This window comes from Marmota flaviventris, chromosome 5, assembly GCF_047511675.1.
Source record: "Marmota flaviventris isolate mMarFla1 chromosome 5, mMarFla1.hap1, whole genome shotgun sequence".
Classification (NCBI taxonomy): domain Eukaryota; kingdom Metazoa; phylum Chordata; class Mammalia; order Rodentia; family Sciuridae; genus Marmota; species Marmota flaviventris.
This window is the reverse complement of record NC_092502.1, coordinates 90,013,698-90,035,805: the sequence shown is the minus strand read 5'-3', so window position 1 is coordinate 90,035,805 and position 22,108 is coordinate 90,013,698. Positions and strand designations below refer to the sequence as shown.

Genomic DNA, 22,108 nt, shown 5'->3' with positions numbered 1-22,108 from the left:
CCAGTGCTATCATTAGAGTGTTATCTTCTCATGCAATAGAAGAAATCATGATCAATTTTCTATTTTTAAAGAGAACTTGACTTATTATGAAAGAAAAATATTGACCAGGCTTATAGAGATGGCACCAAAAATGCAAGATGTGGTTTCAAATTTTTAGTTTCATTTTATAACTAATTCCCCTCAAAGCAAATAAACATTTCTATATTATGTAAATAACACATAATTTTTAAAATTCAGTAAATAAAAATAATAACAAAATATGTGACTGCTACTTTTTAAGTGTTATTAGCCTACACAGAACTTATATTAAAACCTCTCTCCAAAATACTAGATTGCCTCTGATAGATAAAGAATTCATAAATTTATAATGGTAACCAAATGAAAACATAGAGAGTAAACTTTCTAGATGAAAATATGGCTCTCCTAATAAGCAAAGGCTGAAAAACAAGAGCAATGTAATATGCACTAGATTCATATTTTGGAGAATGTGTTTGCATCTGATCTAATGCTTGCATACATTATTTCTATGCTTTGAGAACAGAGTAACAATCGTAATTTTCCTCTGAATCAAAATAACAGAATCTGTCATTTGACATGCTGTAGTGCTTGCACTTTCATTATTGTTCATAGAATAATTGTATGCTTCTTTTTACTGCTATTTTGAAGCAGTTTATCTCTTTAAAAATGCTACTTGAACTATCTTCAGCATGAATCTCAAAGTCAAAATCAGTCACTACATTTCAGCAGACACTTTCAACATGCTCACACATATACTTATGCATATCTATTTTGATAAAATGTGATTCTTACATGCCTAGTATGTTATTTCAACATAATTTGCATTGTTATAATAGGTTATTGACTGATTTTCAGTTTAAGGGACTGAGGTAGTATTCAGTGATGACTGAGTGCTACAAGTTTATTGCAAGTGCCCAAGGTTCACCCACCCCAAGCAATTTAGTCAATAACCAATTTTTATACTTCTATCTCCTTCAAAATTCCAAACCAATAATCCCTGTTTTTTTTTAATTATTTCAGTATCAGACTAACATTTCCCATGGAAATCAATATGGGTGCGATCCATTAGCCAAAAATCTGCAGCACTGCAATGCAAACATATTAAAAATATTGATCTTGCAAAGCTACTGATGTTTTGATTGACTTTAATGTTTGTAAGCAGCAATAAAAGAATTTCAATGACTGAAACAAACTTTTGATTAAAATTATAGATTTTTTAGGGAGTGATTTTGCTATTTTACTGGCTTAAAGCATATCACATGGCTTACTTGCCTGTCATAAATGAGTGCAGTGGGATATACTTATCCAATTTCTTATTTGTAAATATTTTAGTCCATCATAGCTTACACATCTTTAATGTACTTTGACTTGCTCTGACATTTCAATTCTATTTCTCATTATATTGCATATTGAGGTGGAATTTTCAGACTGAGAGTGGCAGGAATAGAGAACTTTAATCCTCTTTTTACTATTATGTAACCTTTGAGATGGAGTTTTATTCTTAAGTCAAATTTCCTAAAATGGAATTTACCTTGGGAATCAATGGAGATCTTATTACATTTTGAGATCAACTGACAACAAAGACTATAACTTACACATACAAAAGGTCATCTGACCCAAATATAGATCCCTTTAAAAAAAATCATGGAATTTTGCAGCTGTTCAGTGATCATCTAGCAACACTCTTATTTAGGAAGAGACTGAGACCTCAAAGTGTGCAATGCCAACCCAATGGGCTCCTTATTGAGGCCTTTCTTGACCACCCTATCTAAAACATACCACTGGGCCACATCAGGAACGTGGCCCACTTTATTTTTATCCTAATGCCACTATCAAGAACATGTATTATTTAATTTTCTGCCTATTTAATACCTATTTTTTTTCTTCTAAAATTTAAGCTCTATGCAACAGAAATTTTACTTATCCCTTTCACTGTCAAATCCCTAGCATCTAGAAATAGTGCATGAAATATAAGAAGGCTCAATAAATATATATTTTAAATAAGTGAACTAACTTGGGTTGGGTGAGGGTGGAGTGGGAGAAGAACTTATCTCTTAACTTTCAGTCCAGTGCTTATAAGGTTTCCTTCTTAATATTTTCCTTTAACTTCTCTGCACTCTCAAATATAAATATCAAAGGGGATTTGTGTTCATATTTCTCATACACACACACAACACACACATATTGTCAAAGTTCATGGATATAAAGGGAAATGCAGATCAAAAGTACACTGAGATTTCATTTCACTCTAGTCAGAATGGCAATTATCAAGAATACAAATCATAATAAATGCTGGGAGGATGTGGGAAAAAGGTACACACATATATTGTTGGTGGGACTGTAAGTTAGTGAAACTGCTCTGGAAAGCAGTATGGAGATTCCTCAAACTAGAAATGGAACCACCATATGACTCAGCTATGCCACTCCTTGGTATTTATCCAAAAGAATTCAAATCAGCATGCTATAGTTATACAGCGACATCAATTCACAACAGCCCAGATGCCCATCACTTGATGAATGAATAAAGAAAATGTGGTATATATACACCATGGAGTGTTACTCAGCCATAAAGAATGAAATTATGGCATTTGTGAGTAAATGGATGGAACATGCTAAGTGAAATAAAAAGAAAATCAAGGATCAAATGTTTTCTCCCATATGCAGAAGATAGAGAAAAATGAGGAGAAAAAAAGAGGGGGATTGGATACCATAAAGATATAGGCAAGATTAATGGAGCAGGAAGAAGGAGATTTTAGAGGGAGGGAGCAGGGACAGGAAAGAGGAGGAAATGTAGAACAAATTTAGCAAAACCACACTATGTGCATGTATAAATAAATACCATAGTAAATTCTTCCTCTATGTATCTCTATAAAGCATAAATCAAAAGCAGGTAAATAAATGAGTGAAACAAGACCAGTACAGGAAGGAGAACAGGGAAAGGGAACAGGGAGGGAAAGGAGGAGGACACCAGGAATTGAAATGGAGTAAATCAAACCCCATGCATGTATGGTTTTGTCAAAATGAACCCAACTATAATGCACTAATAAAAGAAAAAAAATTGTGGACATTTTCAAGTTTGAGAGTTTCATTATTAAATTATTAATCCTTTGTTTGGACTTTTTCTCCATTTGTTTGTTCTACTTTCTACCATGTTAAAATTGTAATAAATTCTTGTTTTTTATTTGAGACATTTCATTGGCATAAAAAGGCAACAATTATTTAAATAAAAATGGAAATTAAAAATTAAAATTATCTATTTATCAGCTACTTATTTAATTTTTACTCTATCCATTCCCATGCAGTCTTTTAGAGAAAGCCAAGGGATAACTTGCAAATGTGCAGGGACTTTGATCTCTTCATAAATTCTATTACCTTCCCCCCAAAGTACCTTAAATACATAGATGATTTATTTTTAAGTCTTAAAAACTGTTCGGAGATAACAGTTTGTCTTTCACATGGCTGCTACCACAACCTTGGGAATCAACACCCACTTGCCCTCTGGTGAGTATTGAGGAGGTAGTGGAGTTTGCAGCTACCAGATCTGGGTTAGAAACCCAAGTCCCCCACTTATAAACTATTTGACTGTTGGTTTACTTATCTGTAAAAAAAGATAATACTCACTACAAAAATGAGCCTGAGGAATAAATAAGATGACACACATAAAGTGATTGGCACATAGCAGATGTGGAAACAGGGTTAGCTCCCCTCTTACCTTTACATACCAGTGAGGGGGGGGGGAAGCTAACAATGATTTTGATTTCTTAGTGCTATTTTTGTTTTCTTAAGGCACTTCTGGGAATAAGTGGATAAAATTGGAGTCTGCTTATAAAGACTACATTGTAGAACTAAAACTGAAAAAGGTGTTAAGATGTGAGACTACAAGTAGTTTGGGGGAATTAGTAAGAGGCAGAATGGAAGGTAAAATTATTTTAAAGAATGATCAATGTGATTAAATAGTCAAAAGATGCACTTTGGTTGCTGGAGAAGATACTCTATATAAGTTCCATTGGCCCAAAGGTGGCAAGTGATGTTACAGTTTGAGCATTTGCCTCCTCCTCTGGCTACTGCCTCTCTGCAAGTGGTTGAGTATTCTCAGTGCTACTGGAAGCTACCTTCAGTTTATATGCATCTACCTCATTCTGTCCTCAAAAAAAGTCCAACAGTCTCCATAGGGTTGCAAAGCCGGTGAGTTTTAGAATAAATTTCAAGGGGCTAAGAAGCAATAAGCTAATGTAGCTCTTTCACAGTGACATCTTCCTGTAGGTGCCCACAAAATAGCTTCAAGGAAAGTGTAGGAAACCTATGTATATAACTGATAACAAAAACATTAAAGGCAGTATAACAAAATGTTAAAGACTTTAAGTTTTGTTTTTTATTTCTAAAAATAAGGACTATAAGTATGAGAGGGTGGGAAAGACAAGAATGCAAATGAGAGAAAACAAGTTTATTAGTGATAGAAACGCTACTTGTGTAATTTGTGTCCAAGTCTGCAGCATAACTTGCAGTGAGCTTACAACCTTAGTATTGCTGAGTCTCTGCCATTTCCTTAGCACTGCTATGATTTTAATTCTGCCGTTGAAAGTCTGACTGACACTACACTCCTAACTTAATCTCGTATCATCCAATGCATCAATGGTACTGTGGGAAGTGTGATCTTTTGTTCTTTAAGCTGCTGTTAGAACCACCAGATTTTTACTTTTGAGGGACCATGTACACCGTTGAGAGTCTGCTTATAAAGACTACCATTGTCAAACTAAAACTGAAAAAGGTGTTAAGATGTGAGACTACAAGTAGTATGGGGGAATTAATAAGAGGCAGAATGAGAGTATGAGAAAAGCTATGCTATGGTTCTCCTCTTCATAAATTAATTTCACTTAATCAATTAATTCAAAACAGAATTTCAAAGGGCTTATTCTAACCCTTGTAACTCATCCATGGATTCTATCCAGCCTGCAGCTATAGGTAATCTCCTGAGTTAGACCATACCAAGATTGCTGTTTTCCTCATAAGACTGCAGGTACATAGTATGAAGACATCTGCTTATGAGTGGAGATGAGAGAGAGAAGAGAGGCAACTTAAATGATATTATTTTTTTTTTCAAGCCAGAAAGTATTCAGATGAAGGAAAAAGACCATTCAAATGCCAGGGCTTGGATACATGCAACATAAGTTAAATACATGCAAGTGGGAGATTTGGCTTAATTCCAATAACAAAATATTTCAGCTCAGTGGGGGAAGCTAACCATGGCCAAAATTTCAAAGTATATATGTAAAACCATTTAGTATTTTAAAAGTCCCAATATTTTACTTTCTCAAGAATTTCTTAAACTTCCTAGGAATTTTAATAGTACAAACATTTTAAATAAAGAAGGCTGGCAATTGTCAAAAAAATATTTTGGCCCAGTTTCTAACAGAGATCTGTTGATCTTTTTTTTTTTTTCTTTTTTTCAGGGACAGGCTAACAAATTTAAAACACAGTTATTGAGAACTTGGAAGATACCTCCCTAATTTATAACTATTTTAAGGCACATCAGATTAGGGTCTGAAACTTCCTGATATTATGCTTCTAAATTGTAGGGTAAAGCATTTGTCCTATTCAACTGAAGACAAAAATTAGAAAAAATAATTGTGTGTGTGTATAGTTAAAGACTTATCATCCCTCTCAGTGTGTGTATTAAAAAGCTCAAATTCTCGTTACTAACCTCCCCCCAACACCCATACTCTTCAATTAAGCAACTATTGGTCAGAGAGTATAGAACAAAAGCTCTCCAGTGAAAACTCAAATCTGCAGAGAAACACTTAATAATTTCAAAAGAGAGATTTGAACACAAATCACTTTATAGTTGAGATTAATTGATAAACTTTTTGGAGGGGCCTGGAATTTTTAAAGTTTTCAATGTATAAGCTTTTTTCCCCCAGTAACTGGCAGTAAAAACCTTACGACAAAAATATGGCCAGAAAAGCAGTTTGGTGATTCCTCAATAAGTTACACATAGAATTACTGTATGACCCAACAATTTCAGTCCTAGGCATATATACTAAAAAGAAGAGCAAACAGAAACTTACACATGAATGTTCACAGCTGCACGATTAATAACAGCTGGAAAGTAAAAACGACCCAAATGTCTTTCAATTAAGTAATAAAGAATTGATACACACAACATGGTTGTGAAGCCTGAGAACATGCTAGGTGAAGAAAGCTGGAACAAAAAGCCACATATGTTGTGATTCCATTTATATGAAATTTTTAGAAGAGCAAATGCATAGAAACAGAAAGAAGATTAGTGGTTTCCAGGGGAAGAAAAGAAGAGGGAATGATGAGTGACTGCTTAATGGGTACAGGTTTCTTATTTTTTTAGAATTATAAAAATGTTCTGGAATTAAGCAGTGGTGATGTTTATATAACATTGTGAATGTACTGAAAATTACTAAATTATACATTTTAAAATAGTTGCAATGGTAAATGTTATGATATATAAATTTTATCTTAATAAAAATGTAGTCAGAATTATTTTTCACTTTATTTATTATAATTCTGATGAAAAAGGACATTAGTGAAACCAATTTCTGTTTAAGTTAAAAAAAGGATATTATCACAGTACTATTTTTAAAAATTCATACCACTTCTAGGTATGTTTGATTGCGTTGTGCCTCACTGAAGTGGCAGATTATTCAATCATCTCAATAGTTATGAACATTCTCCTAAGTATATATTTACAATTTTGGCAAAACAAGACAAAGAAAAATAGGAGAATAAATTTACTTTGTCTATAGTTTTTCAAATGGTGAAACAGTTTCAGAAGTTAAATGATTGACCAATCATAAGATTAAAAAAAAATTAAAAAATTTTTCTAAAAACTATAATTTATTGAGTTAATACATTACAAAATGCTTAGACCAGGGCTTAGTTAATAGAGGAAAGGCTAAAAGTATTAGCTTCAGAAACAAGGTTGTAGAAGTCTAGTTTAATATACCTTCCAATAAAAACACATTACCTTAGAATTGTACAGTAACACAGTAAAGACAATCATTTGGGGAGAACATTATACATGCTTTTGTGAACAAGAGACATAGGACCAAAAAATTTGGCAGAGGCTATTGTCAGAAGGGACTCTGATTATTCTTCCCTACCAGAGGCCACAAACTGTCACCTATGGGCTTGTTATGGATGGCTGCTGTTTTATTTAACCTATATAATAGTTTGTTTAAATTTTTGTTACAATCCTTAAAATCAGAGAAATTTCAAATAAATATGCAGACTTAAGGCTTCTTTGGGAAAACCAGAAAATCTGACAACTCTGGGCTGTTATTCCTGCATGCACATGGCCAATCAATTGGGGTATGAGTTTGTAACTCCTGTCCTTCACCTGAGGCCTTAATTAAGATTAATGTACAGAATTACAGGTCTGAATCATGTAGTAAGAATTAATCAGAAACTACAAGTGATATTTGCTAGCTATACCTAATTGCCAGCCATGCATACATCATTACTTCCTAAGTTAGGAAAATGGATTGTTACAAAAGTGACTGTAGTGTTTATAGGGTTAACTATAAGTTAGCTAGAAAAGCCACTTGAAGAGAAGAACCCACCCCCTGGATGTTAGTTATACAAGATACCACTGTATTTTATCTTTATGGGAAACACTGATTCAATAACTTTGATTCATATGCTAAATAAAAACAAATGAGACAAATTGATTTGAAATAATTTTTTCCTAATTTAAATATAGTTCTTAAGATCTGTAAACATTTTAGTCAGTCTGCTTTTGACCTGAACTAAGTAGCTATAATAAAAGAAAATTAAAAATAAAAAGAGGTTAAAACACATTAAATATCCTCCCTCTGCCACCTTACATTTTTTGGTGCTAAAACATATGCTCTGCCACCTGCAGATAAAAGTCACACGCTGAGAGTGTATATTCTGACAAGAATTACTAGTTTCAAGCATGCCTGGTGATTTTGGACAGTAGCACTTAAGAAACCTTCAATCTGGCAGTTTTATCACTGCATTTTCTAAAACATTCCTACAGTATAAAGTTGTATAAATTTTGGGATTTAACCTTAGAAAACAAAATAAAATGAAACATAAAGGATCCCAGGGTAGCAGTATGGGCCAACTGGTTCTATTTTTTTGGTCACATACACTCTCTCTAAATCCCATATATTTTACATCTAAATGACAAATCACCAATTGTGATTTGGATTTTTTTGTATTTTCTGACAGAGTAAAACTTTATTTCAATACTAAGACATTTCTAGTCCTAGACACACTGGGAATATCTGTCATAGGAGTTTAAAATCATTATTGCTTCATAAGAAATTTATATTCCTATTTTTATAATTTCCTTTATTTTTTATTTGATTCTATTTGTATTTATTTGCTCTTCCATCACACTCCAGAAGGGGTCTGGCATACAAAAGTGAAGCCAGGTGCGTGTGCACTGCCTGTGGTTCCAGCAACTTGGAGACTGAGGCAGGAAGACCACCATTTTGAAGCCATCCTCAACAACTTAAAAGAGACTCTAAGCAACTTAGTGAGATCTTGTCTCAAAATTAAAAAAACGAACATGGCTGGATATAGCTCAATGATAAAGCACCCCTGAGTTCAATTCCCCAGTAGTAAAAGAAAAGGAAAAACAACAACAACAACAACAAACCCAAGAAGGACTTCTAGTGATGACAAGTGAAGAGGTTGGCAAATTCTCTTCTTAAAACAGCTACCGAAGTGTCAAATACAAAATCGAAAAGGTAAACAACAAATTAAGAAGTGTTTATTGGTGAAATCTGCTGAACTACAGGTAAGAACAGTGGCAATCTATGGTGGCAGCTGGTAGTGCTTCCAGAGTAGGATTATCTGTGAAAACTTGCAGCTTTGTTACTGGAATTGGGAGTAGAAGAAAAGGAACCCATTCCCAGCAATGTTATCAGCTAGTATGAGGTAACAGTTTTACTTGGGGTGAGTGGCAGACCAGTAGACTAGCCAGAAGAAATTCAATAAGGAGAGCTTCTCAGGGGGCTGACTGGGACGCTGAGTACTGGCAGAAGTCCCAGGAGAGCTTGGTGAAAAATAAAGGCTCAGAATAGACTTCAAACTTTGGATGCACTCTGTATCTCACAAATTCATCCACAGAGTCTTATTGGTATGGGGTGATTAAGAAAAAACTGGAGACCATTAAACTACGCAGGTGAAGGAATAATCTCTAGGAAGCCAGCCCAAATAAAATAAAAATAAGTTAAAAATAAAGAAAGAAAAATACCCATCCTGAAGGGGAGTTAGTTACTGAAGATTAAATTCAGGTAAGTTTCTAAAACCAGAACAAAATAAAAACAAACAAACACAAAAACACCAGCAACACCCTGAAGAGGAAAACATCAGAATGTAGATTTGCTCTCATCATTTCTATTCAAATTGTATAGGGGGTTACAGCCAGAATAGGAAGCTAAGAAAATAAACCAATGGCATACACATTAGAAAGGAAAATGTAAATGGTTGTTATTCATAGATGGCATGATCCTGTAAGTAGGGAATCTAAAAGTTGTTCAGAAACAAATTCTAGAACTAATAAATTTTAGTAAGGTCACAAAATATAAAATCAAAATGCAGAAATCAATTTTAATTCTTTATACTAGCAATAGACAATTCAAAAATAAAATAAAGAGTTCCACTTATCATAGCATCAAAATAAATAAAAACTGGGGCTGGGGCTGTAGCTCAGTGGTGGAGCACTTGCCTCGCACGTGTGAGGCCCTAGGTTCGATCCTCAGCACCACATAAAAATAAATAAATAAAAATGAAGAAATATTTTGTGTCCATCTACAACTAAAATAAATAAATAAATAAATAAAACTTACAAATACTTAGTAAAAGAAGTAAAAGTCAACTAAAAAATAGCTAAGGTCAATTAAAGATGATATAAAGAAAGAAAAAGCAGAACTTAAACTATCTAATTTCGAAATTTATTATAAAGCTTCAGTCTTCAAAACAACAAGGTACTGGCATAAAAACAGACTTAGAGATCAATGAAACTGAATATAAAGTCTATTAATAAACACATGTGGTCAGCTGACATTTAAGAATAGTCCATAACAATTCAATAGGGAAGAGATAGTTTTTCAACAAATGGTGCTAGGAAAATTAATAGCTACATGCCTCAAATTGAACATTCCAACACAAAAAAATCAACTCAACGTGAAATCACAGACCTAAATGTAAGAGCTAAAACTATAAAACTTGTACAATAAAATATGAAATAAATTTTGTAGTCTAGGGTCTTCAAAAATTTCTCAGGTATGACACCAAAACCATAATCTAGAAATGAAAAACAGTGATAAACAAAAATCTATCAAACTTTTCCTTTTTCTTTCTTTGGTCATTTTTCTTTTTATGAATTTAAAAAAATTGATAAAGGCTTGGAAGTGTATTTCAATGATTGCCTAATGTGCATAAGATCCTGGGTTCAATCTCCAATGTGTAATATCCATACAAAGGAATACTATTGAGCAATAAAAAGTAATGAACTACCAATACATTCTACAACATGTATGAATCTCATTAAAATTACCACAAACAAAAGAAACCAAACACAAAAGACAACATGTAGTATGATTCTATCTATGTTATATTTTCAGAAAAAAGGAATATCTATGGAGAAAGTGGACTGTTTGTTGTCTTGAGGCTGCAGTTGGGAGCAGGATTAACTACAAATGAATGCAAACAAACTTTCTGGATTAATTAAAATATTCTGAAACTGGATCAAAGTGATGGTTGCACAAGTATAAATTTGCTAAAACATTGCTAAATTATACACTAATAATGAATGTATTTTATAGTATGTAAATTACAGCCTTTAAAATAATACTATACATTTCTACAAAAGTACAAAACCTTTTTTTAATAAAAATATTTTTATTGATTTTTTTATATATGACAGTGGAATACATTACAATTTATATTACACATACAGAGCACAATTTTTCATATCTCTGGTTGTATATAAAGTATATTCACACCAATTTGTGTCTTCATACATGTACTTTGGATAATAATTATCATCACAATCCACCATCATTTATAACTCCACACCTTCTCCCTTCCCTCCCACCCCCTATGCCCTATCTAAGGTTTGTCTATTCCTACCACGCTCCCCCTCCCTACCCCAATATGAATCAGTGTCCTTATATCAGAGAAAACATTCAACATTTGTTTTTACAAAAGTACAAAAACTTTTGAAGAATTTAAGCAAAAGCAAAAATGAATAAGAAAATAATGAATGGGTGTAAATAGTCCTATGTGGTTGCTACAAGTGAGCTACCAATCTAGCTCTAAGCTTCCAAGTGGCTAAAGCTTAGAAGGAATACAACTGCTGTCAATAGTTTCCAATTTGGTGAAGACATGAGGATATTTGAAAATGACTGGCTCCAGTCTAGACTCCCCACTCTAGACATTCTGGATTAACTATAACAGGGAAGAGGCCTCAACTGCACAGACAATACCACTGTAGAGTAAAGTTTGGGAACTACTAGAATAACAATAAGATTTTCATTATCCAGAAGCTAAAAAGAAACAATTGTTCAGGGATGCAGAGTTCTGTGAAGTATTTTTCCTGAGGGTTCTTCTAAAAAAAGGCATCCTAAGTCAGGAAGTAGTATACTACTTTCTTTAAAATAGCACCCCGCATCCTGATGGGCCCTGAGTAGGTTATAAGTTGTGCAGAGATCATGATCCTTTAGGCCTCAGGGCAGCCAATTGGACCAAAGTCAGCTGGAGGCTCTATGCCTGTGGCCTCTAGCAGCCCTTCTGTATATGTTGGGATGTTATACAAATATATTTTTGCAATATGCACTGCAAAATAAACAGGACTTTGTCTAAAAGGTGCCTATAACAAATAGCTGCAACAGTGAGTTTTATATAATTTTCTTTTAACAAACAAATTATAAAACAAAAACACAGTTCAATTAGAAAAACATTTCTGCAAGGGGTCAAACATACAGTTTCTTAATATTTGGCTTCATTTATCCCATAGCGCTATATAGATGGTTACAAAAGTCACCTGAACTCTGTTCAGGTGGTATGTACATTAATGACTTTAAGCTATTTATTAATGAGGTCAACTTTATTCATCACATAGCCAAGTTTGGCCAAATGAGTTGGTTGCACTGCTCAGTGAATGCTCCCTAATGCCTCAGAAACTCTGAAAGGGCTGATGATTCTCACTTCTCCAAAATCTACTTCATATGCAGTTTTTTAAGCTCATGGTAACCACAGCATAAGCTATATTGCATAATGTAAACTATATATCATATTCATGTTATGTATGATGGACTGATCTTAGATTTTAAAAATTATATTAGTTTGAAGCTTTCCCTCCTCCTAACTCTAACTTAATTTCACATAGGATAATTGTTATAATATGTACCATTGGGGAACATTAAGAACCTACCCTTCAGAATTTTTAGACTATGAAATTTCAAGTAAAATTGCTGGTACTGAGGCCTACCAATATGGGTATGGCTCCATATATTCTTGTGGTCACCTGCAACTCTTACTCAGGAGAACATTACTTTTGGTGTTTTCCCACCAAATATGATTTGAAGATACATCCTTGTTAAGTACATTATTCAATCTTTATGATTCTCTACCCCACTACTCATATCACCACACCAGAGTTACACCAACTGTAGACAATAAAATCATCTTAATATCAATTTCCCATATGGCACATCAGACTCCTCCATCAAGAGCTCTTGTTTTAAATAAAAAAGTAAGGTTCTATAAAAAATTCCATTTTTACTCTAATGAATTTTTATTGTCTATAAAAGTGAACCAAGAGGATTTTGGTCTACTTATATAGATATTATAACCACTTTTGTTTATTCTAAAAAATGAAAGATATATATAAATACTCTTTCATCTCTTATATATTATTTATAATATATATCCATATATATGTGTATTCATTCACTATATATATATAATTAAAAGAGGATTTCAGAGAACAAGATAGTGTAAATGAAAAAGCAGTATAAGAATGCTCAGTGCTTATAGATAGAACTTACACAAAAGGTATAGCTAATATAATTTTTAAGCTCACCCTTAACTCTCTTTATTAATTTAAAATTTATCACATATATAGAACCTTGTTCTGTCACAATCCTGTTATCTTATTAAATTTTGTCATAACATGTGTTACTGTAGTTCTACACTTTTACCTTTGCACTTTGTAGTATGTAGCAGAGCAACATAATTAACCACTGGTAGGTAGTGTTTACGTTAGTTCTCAAAAGGTTAAGAAGCTGATTATAGCTAAAATCAGCTTTGCCTGAGGCTTCAGGGGCTCTGTGTAATCAAATTAGACAAGCAGGGCACAGTGTCACCTAACACAAACCAGTGGCACTTTCTTCTTTGCTTTAACCCTTCCCCCCTCCTTTTTTTTTTTATTATTAGGAGAACAAATCATGCTTTTTGCTTTTACCAGGTAATTTTTAAAAACTTCTTTCTGATAAATTTGACATATAATTTCAGAAGATGTTTACCTGTTTAAAAGTAATGAGAATATATAGAGGAAAACTTTGAAAAAAAATTCTTTTAAATCTTATTTTTAGAAAGAAATCTACATGTATAAATACTGTCTTATGGAAGTATATTTGCAAAAGGTAGGAGACAACATTATCATGTGCATGTATTATGGACATTTTCTCATTTTAGATAGACTGTCAGTTTTATTTCGCAGAAAACTGTACAATGTTTAATTTGCTTATGAGAACTCAAGAGAACTTTATAAACATGATAGGTAACATATTAGCACTTATAAGAAACCACAGGAAACCACTTTGCAGAGTTATATCTCATCCTTTCTCCACCTCTACTCTTTGAAGTCAGTAAAGGTGAACAATTTAATGGATGTATTTAAGAAGATTTAATAAGGTTGAGAGAAGAGCAAACCAGCTCTACTTTTTACTCTCTTTATACATCATTCTATTTTAAAATGCAATAAGAAGTATTAGCAAATTCAAATCTTGCTACCTCTGAGCCTAAAAGGAACCGAAAGCACAAATGCTAAAGGGATATTTAAAAAGAGCCATGGAAAATGTAAATAAAAATCTAGAATCTCATTGTCATGAAAATTTATAAACCATTGTTAAAACAATGGCTAACATTTGTTATATCTTTATCTTTCTGTATTGGATTTTGAACTTTTAGTTCAAATTCTACATATTTATTACTTTGCTTGAAATGTAGAAACAAAATGAATGTAAACATCTTATAAATGAATGATCAAGAAAAAATGAGTTTTGCTAATGATTTATTCTGAGCAATAAAATCAAAACTTGTTATTTTAATTGATTAAGTCATAAAGAGTTCCTGCAGAAGTCAAATCTTGCTATTTGCACAGTCAGACAATTTCTGCTAATCCAGCAGTACTTAACAAATTCACATGTGGTTAGCTTGTCTTGCCATAGCTGTATATCACATTTCTGTGCTGCAAGCTGTGCAAAAAAAATCAATATGCCAAGTTTAACAAAAGGACAGGAAACATGATGTTCTTCTATATTTTCAATGAACCTCAAATGATTCTGCTGTTCATACTCAGTACAATTTATGGCAGAGAAATGTATTCTTCGATGAAGAAAAAACCTATAATGGAATGGATTATATAAATTCAGAGCTGAAGTTCTGCCTTATTCCATAATAACAATTTATTTAGAAGATTCTGACATTCTGATTCAATGTGCACAGTATAATCAGCTGTTCACAAGGCATATTTTTTTCTTGATGAAGGGTAAAGTATATTCTTTATACGAAAGAAATGTATACTATTTATGATAATAGTTTGACATACATGTTTAACTTAGGTATTGGAGACTTTTTCCCCTAATTTCTTTTTCATATGTGAAACACATGAGAGTAGCTACTGAACAAATGCTTTAAGTAATGACACTAAAAAAAAAATCCCAGTGTGTCCTGAGCAATTGCATTGGTTAACTGATTCTAGATTTTTACATCTTCTTTTACTGCTGCAGAAGTACATTATGTGTGGAAGTAGATTAGGATGAAAATATTAAGAATGAGGTAGGAGTGGTCATGACCAGAGCGGTGCCACTTCTGCCTTCTCAACTCAGTCATGTGGAACTAAGTGTGGCAAAACAACCAGTAAGTTGGACTTCAGCCAAAGGATTCAGAACTGTCACTACAGTGTTTACCTCTGCTTTCGTTTTTTGAGTAAAGAGAGAACTGAATTTGGGATCCTTAAAAGGGCATATACATAGAGAATAAGAATGCAAAATAATATACATATAGAGGAATGCACTTACACATTTGGAAAATTAGTTGGTAATTTCTCTTCATTCTAATAAGCACTGGTAAATGGTTTAATAACACTTAGCTGAGGATAGTATGTCACTGATCAGTGATAAATGTACAAACTGTTACATAAAATACTCAGAGAATTGAACTTGCTTCAAATTTTCTATTAACACGTGATTTATAAGACAAATTTCATTCATAACTTGATGTGTCATTTAAAAGAAGATAGGTACAAATTTCCAATCAGTAAATAACAATGTAGTGATGTTAAGTGTTGAACAAAATTAACGTTGTTATAAATGATCATTTCAGTATAGTTCATACTCCCATTTCAAAATAAAATATGGGTCAGAATAGTGGTAAGCTTTTGTATGGCTATTAGGGAAACCCAGTTCTTTGGCTAAAGAGTGCTTATTTAATTCTGTGTGAATAAGGAATTAGGAGGGAAAGGATTATGGATGATCAGATACCTAACTATCTAATATTTATAATGATGACAGAGCTAGAGAAATTTAATGATTAGACAAAAGCCACATATTGGTTAGTGACTCTGATCTTTCTGTACTCAAATTGTGCTTTCATAGTCCTCTGCAATTATGCAATTAATATGTTCCTCAAAAAACAAAACAAAAATACAGAGTACTATCAATTAAGAAATTTCCTATGGATAAGATTTTTACCACTTTCAATGAATATATTCCTTCTGTTTTTACTGTTAAACTTTCTGTGCACTTTTTTTTTTATCATATCTCAATGAGAATCCTAGGTCCTCTTCTTCTCTGCTCCTCCCTTTCTTGTTTGTTGACAGATGTGTGCAAAGCTATCCTGCTCATAAGCTGCTGTGATCATATTATTTATTTGTAGGAACTACTTTTTAAATATCCTTCCTAAATCCAATTGAACATTTTAAAATATCCACCATCTATCTCCAAAAACTAGAAATTTAATTTGTTTTCCTACTTATTTAGTTCTTTTTAAAGTAAATCAGATAGAAATTCCTTTTGTTTCTATTTCTAGCATTCTAAAAATTCATTCGGAGTCCTGCTCTTAAAAAAAAATCCTTCCTTTCTCATTGTCCTTATGTTTACATTTTTGAGCATTTCAGAGTAGATTCCTTTCTATTCCAAAATTCAGCACCAGAAGAGATGTGTACCATTTTGTTTCTTTCCATTATATACTGAGACTCATGTCTCTTCCTTTTCAAATCCTTTTCAGATACTAATTTAAGACTTATTTATTTATTTATTGTGGTACTGTGGATTGAACCCAAGGGTGCTCTACCACTGAACTGCATTTCCAGCCCTTTACATTTTTAGATAAGTCTAGGGTAGTCTTGAACTTGTGATCCTTTGCCTCAGCCTGTCAGGCCATTGGGAGGATAGGCATGTGCCATCCTAGTTTATTTATGACTTCTTTGTAAAGCTCATCTAGTTGCGGAACTCCAGTCAATAGTTATATGCTATTACCATCATTTAATCTTCAATCCTATTTCCTCATGTCCTTTAAGAAACAGAATCCTATAATTTTAGTAGACTAATTATAGAGATTCTTTTGTCTAATCTACCCAACATAAGAATTACCTCTATCAAATTCTTGAAAAGTGGCAGAGGGTATAGGTGTAGAGCTCTTGCCTAGCATGAACAAGACTCTGGGTTCAATCTGCAGCACCAAGGAAAAATAAAGTTCTGGGAAGATGGTCATTAAGGCATTATTTGAGCACTACACAAGATGAAAAGTTTGCCAGTTTGCAATGCAGCCTATTTCATTTCTTAAAACAATTCAGATATTGTACTAACCCTATCTAATTTCCATAATCTGACATCAAAGTCCTTGTCTTTTAAAAAATCTCTCCCTTTTTTATACCTTTATTTTAATGTGGTGCTGAGGATCAAACTCAGTGCCTTACCCATGCTAGGCAAGCACTCTTATCACTGAGCTACAACCACAGCTCTAAAGTCTTTGTCTTAATGTGTATTTAGAATCTCATATCTGGTTTAGGATTAGAACAACTATCATTAAGTAGGTCTCTGTGAGTTCCTTTGGTACCAAATCTTTAATGAGGATTCTATCTACTAGACCTCATGAGATGAGATACCCCCAATGGTACTAAATATTTAACAACATCTATAACAAAAAAAGTCATATCATTAGATTTTTAAATGGATCATTAAATAAAAATCTTCAACTTGAGTTCTACAGTGGTAAAAAAAAATGGCCTGCATAATAGTTTACTACCTTATGACAAGGTGGCTACTTGGTTAAGAGACTAGGACAAGCTTAAATGTTAATATATTAACTTTTATACAGAGAACCATATATCCAAGAGTCTTCATTTCTCTTACCAGAGAAAGCAGTGCTTCCAAGAATTACATTTCACACACTTGTGACAATATTTGGATTTCTTCCTTTTTATTTTATGATTTATAGGGCCAAATACGATACTCTTCACTTTTTCAATTTTTGATGCCTACATGAAATGGAAGCAGTAACTACAATGTTACCTATATATGTTATACTTTTGAAATAAACATAATGAAAACCATTATATTTAATGTCAATATACACCAAAGCCCTGTGGTGAATGAAAGGCATAATTTTGGAAGAAGTAAATAAATAAATAAATAAATAAATAATCTGGTCTATTTCAATGGTAAAATCTTGAAATTAAGCAAATGTGCAAACTCCTGGACTAGTTTAACTCTAAGATTTGTTTAAAGGGTAGGTTTTAATTTGATAGGTTTGGATAGGGGAAGGTGAGAAGCAGAGGGGTGGAACCCAGTGAGGCAGCTCTGTAAGATGAATTGCTGTCAGGGTGAAGCAGCTGGTTACAGTAATAGCTAGAAACCAAAAGTGTTACAGGCTTTGAAGTCAGTTCAGCTTTGATGTCTTACTCTCACAGTTAATCATAAGATAGTGTAGAAGGAGAAAAAAGGACTTTCCAATTCTGTCCTTGGTGCCATTGCACAAAAAATGTTAGCATGAAAAATTTTTCGATCAGTGTGTGAACTTTAAGTGTAGCACTCATTTCCTTTTTATTTGTAAAAAGTTTTAGATTATTGATGAGTATTAAAATTCCTTATTAGTTTGGGGTAAGCAAAAAGATTCTTAAATTTGTTATTAGAACATATAAAACAAATTGTATTGGGCATGGTAGCATATGCCCATAATCCCAGTGATTTGGGAGGCTGAGGCAGGATGATTGCAAGTTTGATGCCAGTCTGTCCGCTTAGTGAGATACTGGTAGATCCCTCCAGGGTTCAATTCCTAGTACTGCGGAGGGGCAGGGAGAAGAATAATATGTAAATCAATCAACAAGGGCACATATTAATGATGTCTTGGGTTTGTTACTATGCTAGGTGTTATATACATTAAGTTATATAGATGTGGTTCCCATCCTTGAAGAATTTATTAACTTAGGACTGATTAATTTGCTGTAGGCAGTTAAAAATTCACAGGAAGCAGGCATGGTAAGCATGTCTGTAATCCAAGCAACCTGGGAAGCTGAGGCAGGAGGACAGCAAATTTGAGGCCAGCTGGTGCAACTTATTAAGACCCTGTCTCAAAATAAAACCAAAACGAGTTGGTGGTGTAATTCTTTGATTGAACCCACTCCTGGGTTCAATCCCCAGAGTTGGGAAAAAAAAAAAACAAAACAATCACAGGAAATGAGCCACAGACATCATCTAAGTCCAACACGGAGGCCCAGAACAGGTGACTTATTTTGAAAATGAAAACTCTGTCACGTACACACACATTAAATAAACAGTGGAAATGAAGGAATACAAACATCTTATGAATTCTTGACTAAAAAGAAAAAAAATTAGGGGAATTTTATGTTTAGATAGAGCATTACTTCCCCAACTTCAGTTATTTTGCAACACTTTCACATATTCATATGCACAGACTACCAGGACTATTAAAATATACAGAATTTTCTTTGTCCCACCCCCATCTCTTTAGAATGGTACTAGGGATTGAACCCAGGCCTTGCACAGGCTTGACAAGAGCTTTGCCACTGAGCTATAACCCTAATCCCCATTTTCTTTATAACAAGTTAGTTTCTCTATATTCCCAGTTCCAATCCATAATATAATGGGTTTACTCCATTAAATGATTTTTATGTGTATTCACACCTTTTACTAATACATATTAGAATAAAAAAACTATTAAAACAAAAAACAGTTCATCCAAGAATCACCTGAGGAATATGTATAAAATAGTGAGATGGAAGATTCACTGAAGTTTAAGAGAAACTTGAATACAAGAAACATTAAAGAGAAGAAAACATTCTAATTATCTCTTGTGGTATTTAAATGAGAACTATGGATTTTACATCTGGCTTTTAAAATGTTCAAATGTCCATGGGTCCAGAAACCTGGGATGATGTGCATTTTAAATATTTTTTTCTTTGGGGTTGTATGGTTGATGCTTAGTTATTGGAACCTGTCCCAGTTTTATTTTTAGACAATAAATAATGTGGGTTTAATTTTTTTATAATATATTTTCTATAATATATATAATAGCCATGATAGTCTAAGACTAAGGTGGTAATATAAAAAGTTTCATTTGATTCTTTCTAAATAGTGCTGTCTTGCTGCCTGTTGCTTTGAAAGAAAAAAAAATTGTAGTTTTTCTAGATGGAAACTAAAGAAACAATCATTACATGCATGACTTTTATGGGAAAAGGAAAAGAATGATTAAAGCTCTATGGCATTCCTCTTGTTTATGTGTTGGTATCACATACTGAGATGAAGAAGAAGCCAAAGCCAGATACTAGAAGAGGGGTAAAATACATCTCAGGAAAATAAAAGTTTATTCCTTGTTCAATTCTTATCATTTAAGTGCATTAGAGTTGACTGTAAACATAAGCAAAAGCCACTGGTGGGCAATTAAATTTGAAGAAGTAGCCCATAAAAAGTGGAATATTTAGTGTGTATTAGAATCAGTTATATAACATCTGATTTAGTAGCTAAATTTTAAGTGTTCCTCTTATAATACATATTAAATGTTCGCAACAAATCATTTTCTATAATATAGCAAAGGGATAATTTCAATGTAGTCTAAGACTGGTAGGACAAGAACATTAAAGCAAATTAAAGTGTAATCTTTCTCCTGCATTAAAAGGTTGAAAATCTGTAGGCACTCGTAACAAGAAATTTAAAATGAATTTGCCATTCCTAAAGTCATCTCACTAGACAGGAAAGAGGAACTTGGCATGTGACCAATAAATTATGAGAGAGCAACACCTTGGGGTTAAGAGGGCACTGATGACTTCAACAAATCTCACCAACTAACGCAACAGATTAAGCTGGGGGGTAGGATGCCCTACAACCTTAACCTGTTAATACCTTCAAATTCTTAAGAGTGACCTTCAGTCTGCTCTCTCATATTAGTTGTTAGTCACACTAATTACAGCTTAACGGGTATTGTTGGTACCACTCTTCCCCCCAGAAGACATGTAGAGAAAGGTTATCGCTAGTAGCTTCAAATAACTTCAGCCAAATTCTGTTGTGCACATTAGGAGCACTTACTTCCAGTTTTATAAACATCAAAGGAAAGACACTAAAAGAAATGTGTGTCGTGGACTCTATAAAGCATTTCATAAAGGAAGCTGTAAAAGTAAGAACACTACCTTACCCTGTGATTATAACTTTAGAATGGTTTAAAAAATGTAATATATTTTATTTTTTGTTTATCTTTAACATATAGAGACTAGTGATTACAAATATAAAGAGTTAGTTATACTTTAAACATGTTAGTAAAGTAAAAACATTAGCCCATGAAATCCTTTCAGAATTTATGGTTTTTAAAAGGGGATAATGAAATTTCTATCATGATCTTTTAGAACTGTTTTAAATTCCACATTTACATTAATGTTAACCTAAGAATATATGGAGTTGGGCATAGGATTCCAAAGCCCATTTACAAAGATTCAAATACCATCTGTGAAGTTGCAGTAAATTACTCTGTAACATTAATCTTTAAACAAGGCACTAAATCAGAACAGAAACATACCAAAGAGATTTAGAACAAGAAAATTATAACTGAATTATCAAGATTAATATAAATAGTTTTACACATAAGGATTGCAGGTTCTCAACAGAAAATTTTTTTTTCTTTGAAAGAAATATTTTATCAAGTTTCTTTTAAATCTTAAATTATTAATATCTAAATGACATGGGGTTTATTTTCCTACATACAAAAAACAGACAAAATAATCGACAATAGTGAAAACATGGTAAATGGAATTATTAACCTGAGGGTACTCCTGGTTAAGCAATATAACAAAATGGGGCTGGAGTTGTGGCTCAGCGGTAGAGCGCTTGTCTAGCGTGTGCGAGGTCCTGGGTTCGATCCTCAGCACCACATAAAAATAAATAAATAAAGTAAAGGTATTGTGTTCAACTACAACTAAAAAAATATATAACAACAAAATCTGATTTTACAAAACAGATACATTAGGGAATAATTATTAATTTATCAACATTATAAAAAGAAACCTGGCTTTATAAAAGAAAATTCTTAAACCAAACTTAATGTTCTTAAAGATGTTGACCAACAGAAATTTGACTTAAGTGAAACTCTTTGGGAAAATAAAAGCCTATGAAAGTCAATTAGGGTATCATGTGTCATTAAATCCAAGAAACCATTGATTTTAGGATTCGTCGTAATTTTTTGTGCCACTTAGAAAGAAAAAATAATGCCAATTAAGTCTGACATTATGCTTTCTTATAACACTGATTGAAAGATGTATTCAAATTTTAGCTGATTAAAGTTGTCTTGTAAT

At 33.0% G+C, this 22,108-nt stretch overlaps 1 protein-coding gene across 10 annotated transcripts in view; it reads right to left on the bottom strand.

The window, feature by feature from the left end:
• The window catches only part of Arb2a (ARB2 cotranscriptional regulator A), a 474,828-nt gene that overhangs the window by 74,233 nt on the left and 378,487 nt on the right, over positions 1-22,108 (bottom strand). Inside the window, exon 11 of one of the 10 annotated variants that reach the window (XM_071612415.1) lies at positions 14,419-14,504. The exons of 7 other annotated variants lie outside the window; for them this stretch is intronic. In XM_071612415.1, coding sequence (XP_071468516.1) covers positions 14,485-14,504 — 20 coding nt within the window. In that variant the 3' untranslated portion in view covers positions 14,419-14,484. Of the gene's footprint in view, positions 1-14,418; positions 14,505-14,532; positions 14,653-18,532; positions 18,592-22,108 lie in introns of those variants that run through there. 2 more of the 10 variants (XM_071612414.1, XM_071612413.1) reach the window with 2 other exon arrangements.